A 19,881-nucleotide genomic window follows, 5' to 3' on the forward strand; every position below is an offset into this window, starting at 1 on the left:
TTAGTGATAAGTGGTTTAATACATATATTTAATGATCTTTTCGTTCTGGGCCAAACTTTTAATTTTAAAGTTCAATACTGTATATGTTATGTCTTCAATTACTAGTTTTATGTATTGAACCTTTGTCTTCCACTAAAGTTCTGCATTTCTTTCATAGCAGAATTAAATAAAATAGCGTGACTCAATATGTGTCATACTTAACTAGTTTTTCTTGAAATAGTTCTCCCCAGAATCGTCATAGGGTTTTGTGACAAACCCTCCTCATTCCAAATTTATCAACTCGCTTAGCTTTTAACATTCTTCTCTAACATCTGACTTTGTGTTTCCTTTATCCGGGTTTCGTTGTCACAAACCGTTAAACACTATTAATTTTTAGTTTATTATTTTTAGTTTTTAGTTTTATTACAATTTTTTTTTTGCTATTGATTTTTTAGTTTATATTTTTTTTTTAATGCTTGAAATTTATCTTTTGGATGAAAGAGCTAAATTCCTTGTGTCTTCTTCATTTTTGGACCGATTTTTCCAAGATTAAGGTTTTAATCTATTTATAACTACGAATGAAGTTCGGTTGTTTACGAGTATAATCCTGAGTTTAGAAACATTCTAAGAAAGAAGAAACACCATGATTTAAACGAAATTCAGAATACAGAATTTATTATGCGTGTATTCTTAGACAAAGATGGAATTTTACTTGTAGATTACCTGATTAAGAGAGCATCCCAGGACCATTACAACGTTTCTCTTCTCGACAAGTTGAAGAAGCAAGCAACTTAAGTCTCCAAACGTTGAAACAAGCATTATAAAAAAAAATAATAACTTCAAGACAATGTTTCGTCTACAAACCGACCATTATGTAACAGAAATAGTCAGAATTTCTTTTTAAATCCAAAAATATCATGTCCATAAATCTTGATATTTCAATTTAAGGTGTGAGTTTAATCAAGTTGAATTTATGAAGCATTTCAGACCATAATAACAATAAATAACATTCTTTGAAATAGTATCACGGAAAATCTTAATTTCTTAGTGTTTGGTGTTTTAACGCAGATTGTTAAGAAATTCTAACAGTTGCTATTACATTGATAAATATGAATTTAAAAATAAAATAGTATTCAGTTTGAAATGAAATAATACATTTGATCGTTCTAACAGCTCCTGTAAACTATATATTAAAAATTTACGAAATAAGCGAAAAACTAAGTAATGACGATATGTTTAAGATGTAGCCGAATGGCTTCGACGGCACGTAGCACTTAATAACCTAATGGTGGCCCTGAAAAGGGCCGTCTTTGTCGTCGATTGGCTTCGACAGCTCGTTGTAATTGCTAACCTTAGGGTACCCCTGAGAAGGGCTGTTGTCGTCAAATGGTTTCGACGGTTCGTAATCCATAGCCTTGTGGTGGTCCTGAAAAGGGCCGTTTTTTGCGTTAGCTCTGAGAAGAGCTGTTGAGTCCGGAAGCTGGTCTCCGGCGAAGTCGGGGAGTTGCGGTTCGTCCATTGAAGTCCGACCGGGCTTTCCCTCAGCGGAAGGTGGGTCCTCACTACAGCGTGGAAGTGGTGCCCCCCAGAGCCCCGCAGTGTCGGGTCGGCGTCGGTCGTCCTTCGCCGGCGCGGCCGAGGCGGTTCTCCCCGAGCGATCCCACGCTGGGCCGGCTACTGCTGCCAAGTCCGCCTGTCAGGGCGTTTGAAGCCCAGCGAGCTCGAGCTGGAGCTGGAGCAAGAAGGTAGCGTCCGCGTCCAGCGACTCCTTCGGCGGGCCGGCCAGGCCTGTTGCTGGCATCCGCCGGGAGGTCCCACGTTGAGCCGGCCAGGGAACTTCTTCTTCTTCTTCTAATTTCTTCTTCAGGTGGTAGTCAACAATGAATTGCAAATTCACTATTGTGCACGCTCTTTTATTGGAGCCTGAGAGTGGTGGGGCTCCAGTACTGCTATGGTGGGAGTACTGCGCGATAGGAGTGATGCTTGCATCAGCGCGTCCGTATACTGTGCGCCCCGCTCACATCGTTGCTATCGTTATCGCCCGCCGATATTAAATTAGACATACATGTGGTAACAAATAATAATCTATATATAGATTATAATCCGGAGGTCCCGGGTTTGAATCCCGGTCAGACATGGCATTTTCATAAACCATTCATCTCATACTCTGAAACAGTACCCGGAGGTTAAAAAAATGATATAATTACGTAATAAAACAAAAATTAGTAGAGTGGGATAGAGATTGAGATATCTTTCCGGAAATAAACTATTTAAAAATATCAAAAAACGATTATAACTTGCGGCTATAATAATAATAATATCGACCTGAAGTCACTTTGTAACAGACAAATTGCTTCAATGAAGAGATATTTTCTCTTCATTGAAGATCTGAAACATCATCATTGCACAAAGCAATAGTTGCATCTGACATGGGTTACTCCCCTCTAAAGCTGAATGATGACAGTATCATTACGATCAGGGATAGGATCCAAGCGTGAAATCTAAGGTGCTTTACGGCAGATTTTCCCATTCTCTCGAAAATGCTGATAAGGACGCACCTACGCGTTGGCTGAAGGATGAATTTCTTTTAAAGAAGCTGAAGGATTTATCCATGCCATCCAGGACCAGGTTGTTCCGTCGAACAATTAGAAGAAGTTCATAGAAAATCAGGACATCAGTGATGATGCAGGATGTGCCAACAATCTTGAGACACAATTGGTCATTTGACAATTGGGTGCTCCAGTCTGGCTAACCCGGAATATCTGCATCCCCACGATCTTACAATAAACATTGTTTATCAAGCGTTGGTGTTGAAATTAGGACTCGTAGATGACAAGAAGCAAGTGTCCTTATTGTGAAGTGAATATTAGGCCAGCCCTGTGTTTGAAAATGAGCACTGTAGACTGTATTGTGATCTTTCCGTTCATTCTGATAAATTAATTGCTGCGAATAGGCCAGACATGGTTCTCCACATTAGAGAAAAGACTACTCTTCTCATTGATGTGATTCACCCATCTGATCACAATATTAATAAAGCTGAAGCAGATAAAATAACCAAATTCAACCCTCTGGCAATAGAGTAAAAGGAAGTTCATAGTCTGAACTCAGTAGAAGTCATTTCCGCTGAGTTGACAGCCACTGGATTAATTAATAAGCATTTGAAGAAGTGCATAGAAAAGGTTGGCCTGGATCCTAAACTCATAATTGCAGAAGCCCAAATATTGGTAATTCTGGAGACGTGTAGAATTGTACGGACTATATTAAATGTACCATGGCACTGAATGAGGTACACCTTGATGGCCCCTCGTACTGGAGTTCCGGATGTGAAACATCTCCTAGACGAAAATACCTAATAATAATAATAATAAGGAATACAAATATATTTTTTATAATTAGTTATAGTTTTCTCATTTAAAATATGAAAGTAATGTAGAATTTCGCAAAAATTAATTTAACTTCTTTCTATTTTCAGTAAGACAGTTTTATTTTCAGTAAGACGATTTATAGATTTACTAGTGTAAAAAGACAGAAACATTCATTTTTTTTGCTTCATTGAAGAAATGAAATGATTTTCTTAATCTGAGCTGGAATCCTAATTTTTGTGTTTTATTTAATTTAATTTTACTAAAAAAAAACTTAATTTTTCTGAATAGAATATTCATCTGCATCACCCCTAAAAAGTAATATCTGTTAAACAGGCAAAAAAACTATTTTCGAGCAATGAAATAGACGACGTTCAAGCAATGAGTACGACGTTCAGATTACGAGAAACTGCTTTATTACGCTCTCTATTTTTTAAAAGAAGTTATTTAAAATTATATTAAAATATATCTTTTATAAAATCACTACTAGACAATTGACTGGTTTTTTAAATATTACTAATTCAATTAACTTGATTTTTCTGCATTCTCATTTAACTTTTAGGCCTACTATTAATATTTATTTATTTGTACACACACACACACACATATATATATATATATATATATATATATATATATATATATATATAGTGTGTGTGTGCGCACGCGCGCGTGTGTGAAAAATTAAAATGGTAATTTTTAATTAACGTAATAACATTTGTGGTCGCCATTTTTGTTTAAATAGTCGGAATTTAATTTTTTTGATACAGTTTCGTTTGCCTCCCAAAGACCTTTATAAGTACCTATCACATGATCTGTCCCATTTAACATTTTTTTAGATGCCGCTGCTCCTCCCCTGAGGACTTAATACTCTAAATTGGGACTTACTGAGTAACCTCTCTTAACAGAGAAAATTTCCAAAGAGAGAATCGGGATATCTCAAATAACAATAAAATTAAAGGGGAGCATACAACTGTAGTTCTAATTATCTGAAACAAACTTATCGTTAGCCGCCACTTTCGACTTGGCGTTCAGAATTTAGTTTTAATTGTATCATTTTTCTTGTCGCATTGAATTCCTTAAAATGATATCAAATGATCATTGGTCCCGTTTGAAATCGTTGAATTGTCCCCCCCCTCCTACGCTCAAAAATCAAAATGAGTGAAATATATGTTCGTTGAAGTAGCCAGCCCCTCAGTACAAGGAAGAATGTTGCAAACTGCATCAAGTATCTTAATTATAAAAAAATTAGAGGGGGATGTAAGTTACTTTTCAGCTACCCTACATGTACAAGTATATGAGCATTCCCCCCCCCCACCACACGCAGAGAGAGAGAGAGAGAGAGCGCGAGCGTGTGTTTATAAAATGTTTCCATTCTTGAACATGAAAAAAATAATTTAGCAAATTCCTCTTTTTCCTACTCCAAAACGATTTCGATTTGAGTACCACAGTTCCAAACCCCCATGGCGGGGTAACTAAAAAAAATTTAATGAAAAGATTAGAGTTGTGCTATATTAAAGGGCGTTAAAAAATTTTGCAAAACAAATATCGAGTGAAGAACCCTAACTAAAACGCCGGCTATTTAATCGTTTTCATAGTCAGTTTCAAAAATGACCTACAATACACCCCAAGCAATAATCTTATATCTCAAAATAAATCGTTTTGGGGTAGGAGCATTTGTTAAATTTTATTTTTGTAATGTTTCACACAGGAGCAGTATTTTAAGAGCACTGTAGATCACTTTTGAAATTTTCTGTGAAAAAAAAATTAAATGGCCGCCATTCTGGTTAGAGTTGTTCTTAGCCCGATGTTTTTTTCAGTGCCGTTTAAAATGTATCACAACCCTTATTTCCATCTAAAATTTACGAATTACCCTCAGTGAAAGCTTTCTGGATGCTTGTGGTGTTCTCATACCGAAAAAAATAGGAAGTTTCAATCAAGGTGGAGGAATATTTGCCAAATTTCATTTTTATTTGCTTAACGATTTTTCTTTGTAAGTTAATTAAGGATTTGCAGTACTTTGTTATAATCTGAAATACGTATGTTTATATGTGCATATGGATTTTAACTACATTTTAAACAGTTTTCTTAAAAAGGGACATTTGCTCGGTACAGATAAATGTTGGGGCGCTCCTTTATTTGTCCGTGAAATGATATTCTCATTCCAGACGTGATCTATGTAACGAATAATTATTTCTTATCTAAATAAAATATTTGTTTGAAAATTAATTTTTTTTAAGAAATTTACATTAAAAAAATAATCATGAATAAAAATCTTTCGATAGATTTTAAAAACGGATACATTAGGCATTTTTGAAGCCTTTTATCCGGAGGTCCCTGGTTCGAATCCCGGTCAGGCATTTTTATACGCTACAAAATTTCTATTTCATATTCTTACGCACGTGCTTCGAGCTTATATGGTGAATTAATCATCCAAATAAAAAAAAAAAGGCCGGTTGTGTCATTATCTGTGTAATAGAACAAAGATTGTGAGTTTTCATTTTAATAAAAAAAAATAAATTAAAAAAATTGGCAAAGAATAGGAAAAGATAAGGTAAATAAATGGTATTTTTGTATTTTATACTAATACTAGCTAATTATTAACTGCGTATTTATTTATTGTAACTATAAAAGACAATTGATAAAAAAAAATTTTTATAATGAATGTAATTAATTTTTTCTATTTATCGTGACGCCAATAAATTCCATTATCATTCAGAAAAAAAATTCGTTAATGACCTATAAAATTTGTAGAAAAATAACCTCTATATAATAAATTATTCAATACATGCAGTTTGTATTAAAACCAGTGTCAAATTTCTATTGAAAAATTACCGTAGTAATTATTTTCATATTCGCTATAGTTACATTTAGGTTACAAGAACAATGTAGTTCAGTAGCGGTAGAGATTTTTGCTGATAGGCCATAAACATTAATACACCGGCATACACGTGTCGTCACTGTACAAACTTGCATATGAATTATGCAAAAGAATAATATTGAATATTAATTTTATAATATTATATAAAATTATGTATAAATCTTTTTAAGGTCTAGCTTATAACGACGGCTTTTTGTTGCTGTATGACAACGTAAAGGACCGAATTAAAGGAACACAGGTAGTCAAAAAAGGCTTAACATGTCAGCATATTCACCGACCACATACTTGGATTATTTTAAACAGTATTTTATTTAAATTTATATAAAACATTTTGCGGCGTGAAAGTTGTTACATTATACGTTCAAAGCGCTATCCTTCATCGAAAAGAATTGTTAGCACAAAAACTTATGAAATGATTCACGAGCGCTACTGCGTTTCGTCGTCTGATATACGCATCCGCTATGCGACAGTCGAGATAATTAGCGTCTTGCACTAAATTTGTTTTAATTTACGCTCCATAAAAAGAGATTTTAGAGGATTCAGATTACACGATCGGTAAGTTCGATTCTCACGGCCACGACTATGGAAGTTTCTCATCGCAACGTGATGAGATAGTGCGCCATTCCGCTGAAACCATTCAAGCTCTCCGCTTTACAACTCATCCAGTGCAGGTATTGACCGCCTACTAACACTTAATGTGGTTAATGTAATCAGCAGTTACATCACCTTCGAACGATTCTAAAACACGTGTTCGGTCACAATCTGTTTATACAGTGTTTCTTTGTCTGTTACTAGTTCTTTTCGTCGTGGATTTTGTGTTCGAATAATAACGTATGTTTGTTTATTAATCTTCCAGTTTACATATAAATTAGCTTGAAAGAAAAACATTCTCGAGTAAGTTTAGAATTTATGTTCGTAATAACTCTAAAACTTTATCACCCGTTTTCGTTCGGAGGTAAGAGTGGACGCTATCTGCCTTCAAAGTCATAACTGTAAATCGGTTAACCCCGTAGAAGTTCACCGTGTCCGATATCTTCTGGTTCGCTAAAGAACCCATTATCGTTTAGCTATCACAAACTTCGTCACTGTAATCGATACAAATGGTCTTACCGCACGAGAGTTATCTTTCACTTCGCCGGTTTTAAAAAGTTTTTTTATTTCATTTATTAGGATCTCTATCGGAATTATAAGCATCGGAAACTGTGTGCTTTTTATGGATATGACCGATCTTCCCCACGCTCGAGAATATCGACTTTTGTATGTGGTCATTGATCAATCTTGTTGTCAGTGTACTACTTTTAACCGTCAACTTTAATTAGAAATTTTACTTATCGTAAAAATTTATAATAATAAACTTCGGAAAGACGATTACGAAATATATTTAACAAATATTATAAACCTCAAAAATGCGATTGGAAAAATGTGTGTATAAATCAATATTAATATTAGAAACAATATTAATATCATAGTAACTTGTGGTATATGCTTGTGCGTATGTAATTTGCCGTCTTCTTCAGAGTTTTTTGTTTTCCTGCACGTGCATATATTCGCCGACCGGTACAGACATTGCGTGTCCACCCTTGTATGACCGTTAGGAGATAGAACGAAAGGTCTATTTCTTAACGGTTACTTTTACGACCGATGAATATTTTATCAACTTATTTTTATACAACATATTGAAGAAGGACGTCCTCCATATTGATAGCTCTTACCGTTCTCCAATCGTTATTACCGCATCCGGCTTACCGAGCATGACGGTAATCGTCTATTTTTTCCTTACGATGTAGGCTTGTTATAAATAGACCGTCAACCCGTAAACAAATAAACTGCAATTGAGCCAGGAAGCAAAGGAATAGATTCAATTAAAACTGTACGAACGAATCGCATAAATTATATTTTATTTACTTGTAAATGTTAGTGATTCACGTTACAAATGTGGTGATGCGGTCTTTTAATTTTCTAATGAACAGTCCAATTACAAAGTAATCTTGCACTTTTATTTTAAGGAACGACTTAGTATATTTATCTGAAATCAGCTCAGCTGTATGAATTTTTTATCGGTATTTTAAGAAGAATTAAGAAGTCCGGATTTATCCGATTGATAACTGTGACGATTAGGCTTATTGCAGAACCACCATATAGGAAACAGATTCTCGGTTAAGTCCTCTCGACCGGATCACATTAAGTGTACACCGGTTCTCCGGATTTTAGGCGTTCTCAGCAGGAGTCTAACTTGTACCCGCAGAATCCAAAACGGCAAACAAGGGATCGAGAATTAGAAAATTTTATTTTTTGGGTGGTAAAAAAAGACGATCTATCTGCGGAGGAAGTACAGCATGAGACAAATAATCTTTATCAAAAAATAGTTTTAAAATCTCACCAGGAACTCTGTGCTCAGCTTGTTCACAAAATTTCGGAAAGTAGAACTGTTTTTATCCAGCAGTATATGAATCAATAATTTTGCGTTGATCTTTTTATATGATATATTTAAGCATATATTTAACGCAAGCTGATTTTCCTTCACCAATTAAAGAACCGACGTTAATTATACATACCTGTTTTCGACAGAACCCCATTGGAAATTAGCTGTTTCATTGGTATCTTTCTTTTTTCATATAAAAAAAGATGGTACGTCGGTTTATTTGTTTGTTTGATTGATGTATGTGCTCACATTTTTATTTTAGCTGCTGTTGACGCACAGCGGACCACGTGTTGCGCCGGGCAGCTGCGCGCCAGAGTACGACGATTTATATTTATTGATACGAACGATTTGTCTAAAATTATATATGTGTTTTGGGGATATAAAATGAAAACATTAGGGTTAGAGCTGTGTTAAAAAATCACAACTCAAGAAACAGCTAAAAATGTTCAGAATTGAAGCTTTGTTATTGTTAGTACGCTAAATTCATGAACGTTATTTAGTTACAGTTGGCAAAAACATTTAATCAAATAATGTGTAATGAATCATAAACCACCTAACATTTTCGCGGCGCTTTTTTTTTGTAGTAATGTAATAATAATATTACATTAATATAATATTATAATAATTATTATTATTTTATCAGTAAAAAGTTACTTCGAAAGACTTTTGAATGAAAATTATTGATAAGATAAATGAAAAAATTTGTCAAATTAATTTAATGAATTTATTAAAAAAAAATCATTTGTGTAATTACTCGTGCTATAAATAATTGACGAATAAAGTTAAGAAAGCCGATCGAATGTTTATCAGTAACTGGTGAAATCCCACATTAATACACGAAAGGAAATGTGTTATCTAGATTGTAAGTAGTTATTTTAAATGCCGTATTAATTGTTAATAAAGTAATCGTGTACATTTTGTTATGACTAACTAATATCACTACATAATATCGATACATTGGTATCGCCTTTGACTTTTAAATAACTTAGATTAATACATTTTTTGCTAATTACTAATTTATTTGAAAATAAAATGAAGATAAATATTAAATTAATTAGAAATCATTTTTCTTTGACTCAAAATTTGGAATATTTTTCTTTTTATAACGATTCACATTATTAGCTAAAGAACAACGTATAAAAAATTTTTATTGTGAATTTTTACTGGGTAATTTTGTGTTTTGGAATGTGGATGGTGTATACATTTTGAAACTTATGAAAGATATTACAATCTTGTACGGGATTCGAACTCGGATTGACTTTCCGGATGAACCGCTGAGACATCACTATACCGTTACGTACATTCATAATTAAAAGTTACAATAAAACAATTATTTTCCTCCTATTTAAAGTACTGTATTAATGATAGTCACTCCAAAATAAAAATTGTATCAGTAACGTTAAATTTCATTACGATACGTAAATCGTTGATAAAACTGAAAATTTTTAAATGTATTTTAATTTCTTTATTAGAATACGGTTTTTCCATCTAAATAATAAATTGGAAAAATAATAATAAGATATTATTGTTAGAAAAATAAGATTATTAAAATTAATTAATTCGGTTAAAATTTCCTTATTAACGCTTGATGAAACGTCAAAGTAACCTCAAAATAAAAATTTATGTAATATGTCGTAATAAATATTAATTTTTAATTTGAGATCATTAAACTTTTAGTGGTAAAATGCATTACTTACCACCAAAGAATTACCAATGTTGGTCACTTAGTACACTGTTAGAAGAATTAGTGTAGTAAATTTTATATAAACAAAATTAAATTGAATAAAAACAGTATTAAATAATTTTGATCTTAGTTTACAAAGATTATTCGCTGATGACGTAATAATATGCCACAAACTATTTATTTCGTTAAAACGAACCGTTTATATGTTCTCTTGTTGCAATTTCGGTTGTTTCAATATTTAATATTCCAATAAATGTACGAGTATATGTATGTATTTACATATAGATACTGGGCGTTAAAAAATATAACAACCTTAAAAGACATTGAAAAATTAAACTTAAAATGTTCTTATCTCGAAACGATCTATTTCGAAATATATGAGACTACCATACCCCTACAAACCAGGAGGCTTCCCATAGGGACAACTCAACAGTTTTTAATAGAAAGAGTAGGGGTATGATAACACCATTTTAAAGGGTATTGAAAAATTACATTTTTTTCGTATAAACCTTCGGACTACATCAGCTCTACCCAAAATAGCGGCTATTTAATATTTTTCGTAGCTAGTTAAAAAGTGTTTCTCACAGTATTTCTCAAATTACTCCTCAACAGTGAACACTAAAAAAATTTAATAAATGATCCTACCGTAAAAATTTATTTTTTTTTGGTATGTACTGCTTCTCGGGGTGTACTGCAGGTCTTTTGAAGTGACTGTGAAAAATATTAAACGATCGCCATTTATGTTGAAGTTACGGTAACCCCCGAAGCTTTTTAAGCCAAAATTTTTATCTTTCAATACCGTTTAAGTGATCTTGTCACAAGTCTACTCTTTCAACTTAAAAATTTTCAGTCGCTTTCCATGATGGCGTACGGATGTGGTGGTCTTAAACCGAAAAATAGATCTTTTCGGTGTCGGAGCATTTGCTTAATTTTATTTTCTTACGTAAAATAAAGAAATCTTCTGCGGTTTCCATAGCGCATCATCATATTAAAATAAATAAAAATTGGCGAAAAAATATTTTCCACATTTCTTGACAAGTGATTTTGATGTTAAAAACAATTGAAAGAAAGAAGAAAAAACACTTATGATAAAAATATTTACACGAATTAACAATAATGATTGTATTTTTATCTGTACAAATGTCAGCCAACTATTTGTTTTTACAAGTACGTTGAATAATCTTTATACAACAATCGATGATTTTTTTTTTTTATCATAACAACATAACGTGTGATATTTATTTAAAATTTTACCTTGATGATGCGGTTGGAAATTGAGAAACTTGATTTTAAATAATAAACTTGAGTTTTTTACACATATAGTATTTTAAATTTCCAATAAAAAGTGTTTTATTAAGTGTTTATCTCCAAAATTAAAAATTAAGTATTTTATTTCTCTATTTGGCACGCACTTTTCATGTTTCTTATTTCATTCATAACTATTCAAATTTGACAGCTGGATTTTTGCCAATTTTTGTTGGATACCGATTTTTATTTTAGTTACAGTTTACAGTTTCCAGCTATAGTTTTTTGTAGAGTTTTGCTAAGATGCCGACTTGTACGAACTCACAGTCATAGAATTGATCCAGAACTGATTTAGGATCATAATATAGTTTTGTCAATTGACCTAATTCAGTATCTCTTTTTTATATATAAATGATATATATATATTTTTTACAGTAATATTGTACCAACTACAAAATTGTAAAAGAAAAATATAGTTTTTAAATTGTTGCTGTACAAATCAGCGAACCAATTTTTTTTTATTTTACAAATTTTTGATGAAAATAATTGAGTCTATACCATACAAAATTCTGCGTTATTTTTGTGAAAAAAATTATGCGACATTTCGGATTACACCAAAGTATGCGTAAAAATATAACCTAATTTTCGCCCGTTTTCATCCGGGTGATGCAATTTCAAAATAATTTATTTGTACAAACTATATTTACATAGTACATTTACGGCTGATAAAGAACAGACCTTTATATACGGTATATAGCTATTTCGGGTCCCAGTTAAAGAAGGAAATTTCTCCCCGTAATCCTTTATATTACACTATTACTATGCAGGCGTATTTTCAATCAACAAAAGGATGTGCAAGAAAAGATTTTACCGGGGTTGAGTTAATGCTCAAAAATCGACGCAGAAAAAAATATGCCGTACAAAGCATTGCAATTATCAGGAGAAGAGTAACGGAATGTGCATTATGAAAAACGTACCAAATTTGTTTTTTTAAGACAAAAAATGGAATTAATAATGGATTAATGGCTTAAAGTAATCCCTACAAATAGAAATAATTTAAGTTGGTTGTAATCCATAGATTAAGGGGAAAAACTGAAAACAAAATAAGTGTTATAAAAAACTAGAATAATGAAATTGATAATAAAGTTTAACATTATAAAACACACATACACACGCGTGCGCGTGCTTAGTTATAAAGGAAATCTTGGCTCTATTACAAATAGACACAAAATTGTGTTTCCTGTTGTAACAGTTTGTCAGTCACTACCTAGTCAGTAACAGTTTTTATCTTGAAAAGTCTTCTCTTATCTTATAATATGCTGTAGTAATAGTTTCTGCATTTAAAGAAATACTGTAAATAATTTTAAACATTGTGCTTATTTACTTGAGTAATTTATGCGTTTTTAGCATTATAGAATAAACTATTACATTTTTTTACGTGAGAATCAAATTAACAGACTAATATGATATATCCTGAAAACTTATCAAGAAGTCTTTTAATCTGCTAAGTATATATTGGTGGTAAGATAAACAAAAAAAATTGTGCTTTAATTTTATATTTTGTTACTTTTAGAGACTACGGAGGAAATTTCATGTTGGCCAAATGGAATTTTAAAAAAATATTTGATATAATTAATCTTCAAAATTGATTTATTATAGATCAATAAAACTACTACACCTGTATTTTAAGTGTCAAGGACTTGTTAGATAAGAAAAACAGTAGTGTTTATGGAATTTTATCTTATGTAGGACAGTTAAAAAGACAGTTTTAATTACGCGGATATAATTTTTTGCTGTTGACCTTGAATAAATTATGTTTGAATCGATAAATTTTTTGTTATAACACCTTAAATTATTTCTCCCACCGGGCTGGTTTAGTGGTTAATTCGTCGACGCAAATCAATTGTTTATTAACAGCTGATTTTTGAAGTCAAAGGTTCTGAGGTTCAAATCTAGTAAAGGTTATTTGCTTTTATACGGATTTGAATGATAGACGCTGGATACCGGAATACTTTGGTGGTCGGGGTTCAATTAACCACACGTCTCAGGAATGGTCGGCCTGAGTCTAAACAAGACTACACCTCGTTTACAGGTCATACATATCATTTCATCCATGAGAGTGTTGCTTCGCTAGCTGGAACGTATTGCAACGTTCATATTAGAAAGGAAAAAGAAACAGATTATCTCTTACATTTATTAGCGTCTGGATGACGGTGACCTTGTATCACACGCAGCATACCACGCCAAAAAACATCGGTTAAAGAACCCTGATGAATAAAATGAATGCAAATTTTTTATAGGCAGCTTTTTCACAAAAGGGAACTATTCTCTGATAAAGGGAAATTTTGTTTTAAAAGAGGGAATTAAAAGTTACCGTAGGGCAGTTTGCAACAGAACGGCAGCGTCTCGTTTAGGTTTGTGGATCAGCTGTTATTGCAGAAATGACAACTACCAGGTATTATAAAATAAATCCTTTAATTTTAAAATAATTATCAATTCCGTTCTATTTTATAAAGTTTATTACTGAATGTTACGAAAAAAATAACTGTGTTTTTTTTTAACAGAGATTCGCCCTAATTAAGCAGATATCGTTATGTCCTAGTTCATTTTTTTTATACAAGGATTTATAAAGAATTTTTTAAAATTAAAATGGCGTTAAATTTTTCATAATTTTCTAAATAGCAATTTTAAAAACTGTTACACGTAAATAGGACTAAGTATGTAACTGGCTGAATATAATATAAAATACTTTTCTGTTACTAATTTCCACTACTTTATTCTATTCAATGTGATCGTTGTAACATTTTTAGGATCATTGTCGGGAAGTTTTAATTACAATACATTCAAAATGAAAATTTGATTACGAATAGATAATTCAGAAAAGGTTTCTGGTTTTCAGTGGTTACAATAACGCATTTTAATTATGTTTTTGTCTCGAATGTAACGTTCACAATTTTGACCGGTAAATAGTATGGAGTATATTTCTTTGCGATTACTATTTGATTTTTCCTTACAAAATTAGGCGAAAAAAATATCCGTTTGAAGTGTTATGGAAAAAACTATTTGTTGTTTGTTTGACGTTCAAGTTAGTAATTAAAGTTTATGTGTTCAAATTAAGACGACAAGTCAGTTTTGATGAGATATATCGTGTATTTAAACAAAATATTTCGTCGTTATGCAGTTTCTGACTGATGTGAGGAAATTGTGTTCCGGCGACGCTGCAGTTAAAAAAGTTTACCGGGGCGCTAATCCTATACTGCATCTTTTTTTAGCTTCGTTCTTTGTCTATAAGTTGTAACAGAATAGTAGTGTAAAGAAGAGCCGAATTATAGACAAGTTGTGTAGGAAATATTGTGTAACCTATTTATAGAAAATGAAAACGCTATACACTTTAAAATGATAAATAAAATAAATAGATTTTGCAAAATGTAATAAATAATTCATAATTATGTTTATTTAGAATGTAGTTGTGTAAAATGAATTAAATTAGTAATACTTATCTCATGTTTTCTAACGAAATCTTTGGTGCTAATCTTTTATCGATGTCGTTTTCCGATTATTTTCCTTTTTGGTATTACGATTGATTTAGCTGTGTTTCCATGTTAGATCGTAGTAAGCTATTACGGACGGGACAGTTGTTACGGTATTGTAGTTAAGATAGTTATGGGCCGTTCCCATCATACTTTGCGTGTTTTCTTTTCCTCTGCGAATATAATCTTATGTAATATTCAATTAGAAATTACGGATATCATGAATTACGGTTTAAATGTTCTCATTAAGAATTTTTTCTATAATCTTACCGAAGATAGCTAACGATAACAACCAAAAATATATCTCATGAGATGTTCACTCTAGATAAATATCTAGTGATTTTTTGTATGTAGATTTTTAAGTTTTAGGATTACCGAATTTAATGTTTTTTTCATTCTGAGTATAATTTTTTTAATAATACTTATTCAACGTCTTAGAAATTTTGTTAAGCACTGTGTTGTATACATTTTTCGTATTTAGGTTATCAAAACTAACATAACAGCTGTTCTTATTTTTCCTGTACTTTTTTCAAGTAATATGTCGGATAATCGGAAAAATGTCTATCTGAAAACGCCCACATTGGACAAAGACTGTGAAAGAAGATAAACTATCAGGCTGGTAGTTTTAGAATTTTTATTTATAAGTTTCCCAATGGGGGTTTTACCGTTGGAATAATAATTAGTCAAAAATTGGTATTTTTCAATGAAAACAAGTGAATATAATAAAATGAAATTGCATAGGTTAGTAATAAAAAAGAAGATCTTTACCGACATAATTGAAATTCAAAGTCATTGGTAATAATACAACGCGACCATTAAGAATAAATATCTTGATTATTTTAGGATTTATCGCATTATAATTTTTTTGTTGTTGATTTTTGTACTAAATCTTTTGGTTTTTAAACTACGTATAATATAGACAGTCAATGACTTTGATTATTATTTTTATCAGAGTTTAACCCTGTAGTTTTTTTTTCAGTATTGAAAATAAATTGATCGTTTCATAGCCACAAATATAATAAAAAGAATTTACTCCAAAACATATTTATTGTTTTTTAACTGGTATTTCTTTTTTGGCTTGTGTAATTGTGTCCATCAGGATATAAAAAAATAAAAAACTATTTTCTTTTCAACACTCATGACTTATTTTATCGAAAACTTGCAAGTAGAACAAAAAGCAGATCAAGTCTACATAATTAGTAACAATATTTTTTTTTCAAATTCTGGTTTAATTTTGAAGGAACTTTGTTCGGTTGATATGTATTTATTATTTTTCTCCTTTAAAATATATTTATTTGTTCATAATATAACTTTTAAGCTCGTAAATTATATTAGAGGCTTTTTTACAAATATTTAAAAAAAAAAATACTTTTTGTTGTGTGGACCAAGTCACCGGTTAATTATCGTGTCTGAAGCATACAACAGAGAAGTTGAAAATCAATATTTTTCGACGCGCCGAAATGATCTTTTGTAACACATTTTATTGATTACGTGTTTTTCTTAGATTTTTTATTATTTTTATTCTTTATGATTAGAAGGTATTTATAAAATCGTAAAAAACTTAAGGAATTGGAATTTGAAGGTTTTATTTAATTATTTTTCCTTATTGCTTAGACAGCAGACAAAGAGGGGTGGGCACGAATATATTGTATTTTCAGTACCACGTGAGAGATTCATTTGCTTTAACTGTCAGAGCCTTGCCAAAGTTGTAATTTATGTAAATATATATATATATATAAATATTTATAAATAATCCTGCGTTTCATATCCTATATAGGATATGCAATACATACATTACATATTTATATGTAATATATAAATTACATTATTTGTAAATTTTAAAAAAGAACTTAATAAATTATCTGTTTTTATCTTACAGAATTCATTTGTAGGCTAACTTAAAACATTTTAGGTTTTGAATACTGCATCGAAGGTGACTTTCATTGTATATCACTTTGATTCATTTATTCTTTAAGTCGAATTTTTATTATTACCATAACACGATTTAATATTACGAAATCCACAACGCTACCTTTTCCACGTTGAGCGTCAAATTCAGTTTAATTTATGAACGATTTATTTTTTCATTCATTATTTGATTATTTACTGACCTTGATCGAATAATCTTACTAGATATTAATATCAAACCATCGGGTTGGTCTAGTGGTGAACTCGTCATCGCAAATCAGCTGATTTCGAAGTCGAGAGTTCTAAGGTTAAAATCCTAAAGTAAAGTCAGTTGTATACTACTTGTATTTTAGTTTGTTTGGTCCTTTACTTTAATAAATATATATATATATATATATATATCTTAAGAAAAATTGGGTGTCACATTTGAATACTAGTTCGTGGATACCGGTGTTCTTTGGTGGTTGGGTTACAATAAACCACATATCTTAAGAATGATCGACCTGAGACTGTACAAAACTACACTTCATATACATTCATACTTAATACTTATCATCCTCTGATGGTGGTTCCTGTGGTTAAACAGAAAAAGAGAGAGAGAGGGTTGTCACTGAAAGACATAAATTTTGTGATCTTCGACCACGTAACCTTTAATTATTGTGGTAGGGAAAATACATAACATTTTTACTTTGATAAACAAAAGGCTATTGACAAATGGTTATGGATTTTAACTCTGAAAAACCAGAAATATTTTATTGTTTCTGGTCGTCTTAGTGGAATATTTGCTAAATCTAAATTTTCTTTTAATTGCCGTGATGTATATTTTTTTAATTTTACGTCTATTCTAGTAAGTAAAATTATATCCATTATGTTTTTCTTTGTTCGTTTACAAAAATTGCATTTTAAATTCAGTTTTGGTTTCCGAAGTAACCGTAAAATTGAGTAATAAAAAAATCGATTAAATAACAAAGATTACGTATTGTTGTGTTTATCTTTGTCGCATCATTCAACAGTTACGGATTGTTAAAATTAAATTAGTGTGTTTGAAATAATTTATTTATAGACATTTTAACTTATTTTAAACATAAAAAAAATTATTTTATGCTTTCACAGTTTGCTATGTTACAATCTTTTGTATGTAGCTAATGATTTACGACTTAACAAAATTAAATCGACCGATATTTTCGTAGAAATTATCGCACTATAATTTATTATGCTTATCGATAAACAGTTATACTTGTAATTATAAAAATCCCACTATGGAGTAGCTGCATCTTTGCCGTAAGATTCTGAGTACAAGTGACCTGGGAAATTAAAATTTGTTTCTGATATTTCTCAGATAGATTAAAGAATGAATGGACTGGAATTTTTGATTTCCATTAATTTAAATTTATTTCAAGAATGAAATTATTTCAGCATCGCCTATAAAACGAGAGAGTCTGATCGATTGCTCAAGTGTAGAATAATGTGGATGTTTTATCATTCGAGAGGCTGATAAATTTTCTGTTGAAAACGATAATTATAGATTGCAAATCTTTCAAATAATAATATTGTGGATGTGTTCATATTTCGGCGAACTGGATTAGTTCATCGAAAAATGCGATTGTCAAGTACCGATAAGTGAAGTTCTGATTGCTTAGTAAATAATTAATATGCGAACCAATAAAACAGGCGATTTTAAAACTTTTTTTTTTTTATTTGTAAATTTAAAAAAAGAACTTTTACTACAAATTATCTGTTTTTATCTTACAGAATTCATTTGTAGGCTAACTTAAAACATTTTAGGTTTTGAATACTGCATCGTAGGTGACTTTCATCGTATATCACTTTGATTCATTTATTCTTTAAGTCGAATTTTTATTATTACCGTATCACGATTTAATATAATTTTCGAAATCTACACGCTACCTTTTCCACATTGATCATCATATTCAATTTAATTTACGAACGAATTTAATCTATTTTTATGAACGATTTGTTTTTTCGTATTAAAAATTTCGTTTCTTTTTGTCATTTAAGGATTTTTAATCGGATCAACACAGTATAATCGATTGAAATAAATTTTTAGCGATCGTAATTCGATTTCATTATGAAATATTCAAAATCTATTGTTTTATTTTGTATTCGTTTATTTACTGACCTTGATCGAATAATCTTACTAGATATTAATATCAAACCATCCGGTTGCTCTAGTAGTGAACTCGTCATCGTAAATCAGCTGATTTCGAACTCGAGAGTTCTAAGGTTAAAATCCTAAAATAAAGACAGATAATTTTATACTGATTTGAATTCTAGATTGTGGATACCGGTGTGGGTTTGGTGGTTGGGTTTCAATTAACCATATATTAACCATATATATTTTTAAAAGTACATAAAATTTTATTTCACTAATAACTTGTGAATTTTAAAAATTTATTGTAAAACTTTTTTTACAATCAGAGTATAATAATGATTAATAATTTTTTTTTGTCTTCAGTCATTTGACTGGTTTGATGCAGCTCTCCAAGATTCCCTATCTAGTGCTAGTCGTTTCATTTCAATATACCCTCTACATCCTACATCCCTAACAATTTGTTTTACATATTCCAAACGTGGCCTGCCTACACAGTTTTTTCCTTCTACCTGTCCTTCCAATATTAAAGCGACTATTCCAGGATGCCTTAGTATGTGGCCTATAAGTCTGTCTCTTCTTTTAACTATATTTTTCCAAATGCTTCTTTCTTCATCTATTTGCCGCAGTACCTCTTCATTTGTCACTTTATCCACCCATCTGATTTTTAACATTCTCCTATAGCACCACATTTCAAAAGCTTCTAATCTTTTCTTCTCAGATACTCCGATTGTCCAAGTTTCACTTCCACATAAAGCGA

The 19,881-nt window shown here is 31.2% G+C and overlaps 1 protein-coding gene across 3 annotated transcripts in view; it reads left to right on the top strand.

Annotated features, from left to right (window-relative positions):
* LOC142325470 (trehalose transporter 1-like protein) overlaps positions 1–19,881 on the top strand; it is a 262,421-nt gene that overhangs the window by 25,540 nt on the left and 217,000 nt on the right. Inside the window, exon 1 of one of the 3 annotated variants that reach the window (XM_075367275.1) lies at positions 13,944–14,028. The exons of 1 other annotated variant lie outside the window; for it this stretch is intronic. In XM_075367275.1, the coding sequence (XP_075223390.1) occupies positions 14,015–14,028 (14 nt within the window). In that variant the 5' untranslated portion in view covers positions 13,944–14,014. Of the gene's footprint in view, positions 1–13,943; positions 14,029–19,881 lie in introns of those variants that run through there. One more of the 3 variants, XM_075367277.1, reaches the window with a different exon arrangement.

The sequence above is a fragment of the Lycorma delicatula genome, chromosome 5 (genome assembly GCF_047948215.1).
Source record: "Lycorma delicatula isolate Av1 chromosome 5, ASM4794821v1, whole genome shotgun sequence".
Taxonomy (NCBI): Eukaryota; Metazoa; Arthropoda; class Insecta; order Hemiptera; family Fulgoridae; genus Lycorma; species Lycorma delicatula.